The sequence below is a fragment of the Gymnodraco acuticeps genome, unplaced genomic scaffold, assembly GCF_902827175.1.
Source record: "Gymnodraco acuticeps unplaced genomic scaffold, fGymAcu1.1, whole genome shotgun sequence".
NCBI lineage: Eukaryota > Metazoa > Chordata > Actinopteri > Perciformes > Bathydraconidae > Gymnodraco > Gymnodraco acuticeps.
The window spans coordinates 4,069,685-4,075,795 of NW_022990701.1; the positions used below are offsets into that span (position 1 = coordinate 4,069,685).

Below are 6,111 nucleotides of genomic sequence, written 5' to 3' on the forward strand. Positions count from 1 at the left end.
CTCACATTGCATCACAGCAAGACCTATATTTGGGCGTTCCACCCGTTCGTGGTTTTAAAAACACATGCAGGTGCTCGAGGTTCAACACCCAGGGGAGGGACATATTTAGTTTTCTGCTATGATGATCTGGATAAGTTGTCCACACCACTTTTTCTTACAAAGTGACGACCATGCATCAAAGCAACAACAAAACAACCTGAACCATACTTACTTCCTTCCCATGGACATTTTGTCTTAATTTATAAGCTTTATTTAATGTAAACAAAGACTTGATGACAAAACTGTAATAAGGGCAACACGTTTAGCTGACAGTAGACACAATACACTCAAACCTACAAACCGTGAGAGACAGCTGGAGAGAGATCAATGTATTTGATTACGTTTTCCCTTTTGATCTAAGGTCCACAAAAAGCAGGACAGGAACAGGACTTAGTATGTCATTCCCAGATGTATGTGTCCTGTCATTTCTATCTGATAGTTTCTTATTTCAAAAACAGCTCCTTCTCTTCGTCTCTCTCGGCATGACTGTCTGTCACATACATACGTTCATAATATTACACCCATTTATTAGCACACACACTACATAGCCTATACACTGTGGATATAGCTACTGTAATAGCATAGACAAAGAACATTTTGTAAAATGAATATAAGTTGTTGTCAACTAGTCAGACAGGACATTTTGTGGATGTCATGCTGGGCTCTGAGAACTGTGATTTCACAATTTTCTGACAGATAAGTCTATGCCAGCCTATTTTGGTCTCTAAAGCCTTTTCTGTTTCCTCAAAACAAAAGTGAGAGGACTTTCTCTTAATGTTCTCGTCCCAGGAAAATTCCTCTTGTGTTTCATCTCTGTACATCCTTCACTTCCTCTCCTCTCACACAGGAGTTGTCCTTCTATTGGAAGCACAGTTTTCAGGCAGCATCTCTGTGTTGTTGAGGGAAGCCAGAGAAGTCAAATCATCCACAGCCATGTCCATCTTATCGTCCTTGAGAGACGAGTTTAAGGAGTAGATCAAGAACTCTGAGTCCGCTATGGGTAAACCTGCCATGGATTTGGATTCAGCACAGATGGACGGCTCCCGATCTCGCATTAAGGACGCTCTGAAGGAGTGTGAGATGGAGTCCCGTGCACTCTGGGCGCTCCTGCAGCTGTATCTGCTGGAGCGTCTCTGGTAGTAACGGTTGCGGAGGTAAGACGAGCTGCGAGAAATGGGCGGCTTCTTGATGGACGGCCGGCCTTTGGTGCGCAGTTGTCGGTGTTTTTCTATGAACACGTGCACTGCAAGGACGCCCACCACCTCAGCCAGCACGAAGGACAGAGCCCCAAAATAAAAAGACCAGCCGTAGGAGTAGCTCTTCTTGTTGTCGCTCTGGCTGGGGTCCCCTGAGTTGGCTGATATGTACACAATAATGCCAATAATGTTACTGAGACCTGGAAGAGTTTAGAGAGATGGAGAGGGTCAGACAGATGGTAAATGCTGTTAATATTTGAAAGACTGTAAATATGTTAAACTTGAACTTAGTTGAAAATGCAACACAATTTGAATGTTTGTATTTTGGGTATCAAACAATGGCTAAGACTAAAACAACATTGTTTTAACATCTATTACCCCTGTAGACAAACCTGTATTTTGTATCTATTTGTGAACGTAATTTTGTGGACCTATTTTTGTGTGCATGTATTTGTAAATATGTATTTGTATATCTGTGTTTTAATGCCTCTTTATGATTGTTTGTATTTGAATGTATCATTGTGTATGTCATTTTGTATATGTTTTTTAAGTATGTATCTTTGTGTATGTATTTGTGTGTAATTGTCTGTGGATGTGCATGTGTGTATTCGTGTAACTCTCTTGGTATGTATTAGATGTGCGTGTGTTTCTGACCTGCAGAGACAAAGAGTAAACCCGCACAGAGGATGACGTTGTATCGTGACTTGTAGAACTCGCTGGCCGCTACACACACACCTCCGAGAAATAATAATCCCACACTGAGGATAGGGAAGAGGCTGGAGGCTCGAACTACTCCTGAGAAAAAGTTGAGAGAATAGGATATATTTTTACATTTGAACACCTCAGTTAATATATTTGTTAGAAGTAGTCATGTGTGCATGTGTTACCTACGTAGTAAATATTCTGTAGCATCCTGCTGATAGTCTCCATCCTCAGCAAAGTGATCAATGTCTTTGCAAACGCCCCGAAAAGACCCTGTAGAAAAAGAAATGCATTACATTCATGTGATAACTATACGTCTCTGTGTCACTCTGCTCTGTAATGTATTATAACATCACATTCAAACTGCAAAATGAACAGGAGTCACAGGGTCTCTGACATACAGTAGCACACAATTAAGACTAAATATGTTGTTTTAAAAAAAAATGAGGGTTTTCTATATAGAAACTCACATAAGATAACGTATGAATGTTATCAAATAACTTCCATAACATGACTGCACATATTTGATTTGATTATTTACACATAGTTTTTTGGTATATCCAGATTTCAAGTAAATCCTTTTCTATATCTTAACGTATAGTTTCAATTGTTTTTAGGTTGTTTTTTCTTACTTTTGATCTCTTTTAACTGTGTGTATATATGCACTATGTAAACCAAGACTGGCACTATATATTGGCAGGAACACAAACCATAAAACAGAGATAGTCAATAGTCCAACACATCATAGCACTATACCACTACTTTAACTGTGTAGGCTTTGATGTATTTTAAAGTGAACTTGAATTCATCTGCCTGCATGCTGGTTTCCTGCTCTCAGTAACCTCTGGCCCAGTGATGGCTTTTAACATTTGCACAAACTGGGGTGTATTGATAAATGTGTCCCTGTGTGCTGCAGTGATTGACCAGTATTGATGATGCGACTCTGTTGCCGTGGTAACCAAAACAAAACTCATTCAGCAGGCCACAACTCGTTCACGGTGAACATGTCAAAGAGAGAAGACACAAAGACTTTATTCAAATGATCGTCAAAACAAATTAGGCTGCATATTTTTCTCAGTCTTAGCTGAAATAGATGCTTTCTTAGCACTTATATTATCAGCTATACTGTAGTCTCTTAAATGTTGACTATTTTGAGGACAATTATCATTAAATATCCCAGAGATATCCCAGTATAAATGTCTGTCTGTAGTGCACACAATCAGTCGTCAAACTTGTCTGTCATTGTGCATTTTTCTACTGTCTCTGTCTCTCTGATATGTTGACATGTCACATCTATTGTTGTTGTCACATGTTATCCCAAAGAAATCAACACATCCTATAATTATTTATGGCACACAATAGTCTTCAGTGTCCCGTTCTGTTGTCTGTCTGCCTGCCTGCTTCTGGCTTTGTGGGACACAGAATGATGGACACACACACACATCACAGCTGAGGCATTTATGTCCTCTGCCTGCTTTAATTGTATTCCCATTAAACTATTTTGGGACTAAGAGATAGTGAGGCGGCAGCAGAGGTTGGGAGAGAGCTTTACATTTACATTTCATTCAGAAAGTTAGCAAAGCCAAGCGAGGATAAAGGATAAGAGAAAGAGGGGACCTATTAAAAAGCAATGAATAATTGAAAATGTAATTTCCATACATCATCCAAGACTTAAACTCCTCTCCCTCACCAAGATGTGAACAGCAATCTAAATCGAACCATAAATTCATCTGAGCTAAACTCTAACTCTGAAGACCTCCCATGCTTATTCGACATGAAGAGAAACAATGAAATCGCCTAAAATATGTTTTGATGTTGTTTCTTTAATGTGCTTTTTGTTCAAAAGGGTGGTTGATAAAGAATAGTTAGGGTCAGGTTTCAGATTACATACTTTGGAACGGACTTACCTTCACTATCACTGCTTTTGAAAATCTGTTGTTTTTTTGCTCTCAATATCAGCCAAATGTGTATTATTCAATGGTGTGAAACTTACTTTGAACTCTAGTTTTGACATTTCTTTAAAGGAATGCATTTTACTTGCTGACTGATAAAAGATGTACAGTGACACATTTTTATTAATAACTTGGTATACTTTAATTTATTTATTGTTTATCCTGTATTTTGCTTGTAAAACAAAAAAAAGGATCTTCACCACTGTTTGAGCTAGATGCTGAACGTCACTCAAACTCAAGAGATAGGTTCACATTTACTCAAGTAGGCTGCTGTTCTTCAGTACACTTTCATGCATTTTTACTTCATTTGAGTGTTTGCCTTTCACATGCTATTTCATATACTCCACTGCAAAAAATATATATACATTTTTACCTGAAACTGGTCACTTTACAGATAAGGATTTTACATGTAATTGACTCATCATTAAATAAAACAGTGAACAACTTCTCCAAATCCTAGTCAAAACTGAAAATAGTAATATAACATTTACATTGGCCATACTTTTGATACTAAATCACAGATATGAAGTACTTTTACTTTCATGTTGTTTAAATATCGTAGTGTATTTCTTACTAAATATCAATAAATCCACTTCAACTGATCATGTACTATGTTTTTGTATTATTATGTTGTCATCTGATATGAATTGATGTACTGACATAAAAATAATGTTGCTATGAAAATAATCCTATGAGTTTGAATATACTTGCGAATGCGTATGGTTGTATATAATCAAATTCTATTTAAATGTAAATACTGCTATATTTTGTCATGTTATTATAGTTTTCTTAATATAGTTTTCTATCTGTGTTTTAACTTTTTTTTACTTTATGCACGCACCACGACGCCAAGTCAAATTCCTCGTAGGCTACGTGTCAACCTACCTCGTAATAAACCTGTTTCTGAATCTGATTCTGATAAATGTGAACTTGTGTTGAGTTAGTTTCCTACCCTCGGTGCAGCAGGTCCTCCACAGGCCGGAGTGGGTCAGCACCTCCTCGTTCTTGCGGACCGTCTCGTTGTCGTTCAGGTTCTTGGAGCGGCACACCCCACGGGAGTACAGCCAGTAGTCCGTGCCCACCGCGATGGTCATGAGGCTGAATGCGCAGAAAGCTCCGGCTGTGGTCAGCAGCATCATCATCCCCCGGTCAAACAGCCTCATGTCGGCCCAGCCTCCTCCTCACCGAGGAGTCCTCCAGCGATAATACAGGCTTTATATCCGCTTAGAAACTTTCCCCCGGTGTTTTATCTTCGTGTAGATCCAGTTTGCCGAAGGAAACTCACTTTTGGTGCACATTTTCTTCAGCCTGAATCAACCTGCTCGTATAGTTGGTTAACTCTGCAGCTTTTTACTCTAAGCTACACGCAAAAGACTCTGTGCACTGAGTTGAGGTGTTTCCATGTGTTGTCAGAATCAGAAAAAAACAGGAAAAGTGGAAGAAGCGATAAACAACAGCAGCAGCTCCTTCTGGCACATTCTAGTTTGTTGAAGCTCTCCTCTGTGTGGCACTACATAACTGCACGATGATCCCACCCCTCCAGTGTGTGTGTGTGCGCGCGTGCGTGTGTGTGTGTGTGGTCACCGAAACCTGTCAGCGGCAAAGTAGTGACTATTAAAAGTGTAGGTTATTATTTACCTTGCTTCCATACTAATGTCAATATGAGTTGTTATAACTGTACACATGCATGCCACATTACTTGCTATAACCTATAAATACCCACCTTAGAATTTCATTAAAAAAGTCATGTCAGGTTAGTTCATTTTTAAACCCTTTTCCTTTACATTTCTGAAGATTTTCCTTTTGGCTGTTTACTCAAATGTGGTTCATATGCGTATCAGGGTCACATCAACCAAATGGGAGAGAAGCTTTTCCCCCTCAGTGAATATAGAAGTAAATGAAAATAGGAATATTTAAGGCTAAATATGAAGTGAGTGAGCATATCTAAAGAAAACAAAGCAATCAACGCCAACAGAACATTTGTATGAAAAACAAAGCTATTGAAATGCAGTTCATCAACTTCAATATTTGTGAAATATACTGTATATATTTGAAAATAGCTTATCAATCTTTGAACTACTTACATACTGTATATTCATTTTATCGTAAAATATGTTAAACACTGCTCAAAATGAAAATAGTTTACTACAAATATTTCTGAACTGACCAAAGTCTAATGGCTTTAAAGGTATTTTAATAAACATTTAATATGTCATTCTGTC

At 38.3% G+C, this 6,111-nt stretch overlaps 1 protein-coding gene across 1 annotated transcript; it reads right to left on the reverse strand.

The window, feature by feature from the left end:
• Window positions 1–232: 232 nt before the first annotated feature.
• On the reverse strand, window positions 233–5,376 carry LOC117556187 (voltage-dependent calcium channel gamma-3 subunit). The gene is made up of 4 exons (XM_034231468.1): window positions 4,842–5,376; window positions 2,127–2,210; window positions 1,890–2,030; window positions 233–1,435 (listed from the first exon to the last, which is right to left on the reverse strand). Exons 1-4 carry the CDS (start codon window positions 5,050–5,052, stop codon window positions 879–881), a joined length of 993 nt encoding a protein of 330 aa, XP_034087359.1. The 5' UTR covers window positions 5,053–5,376; the 3' UTR covers window positions 233–878.
• Window positions 5,377–6,111: the final 735 nt, after the last annotated feature.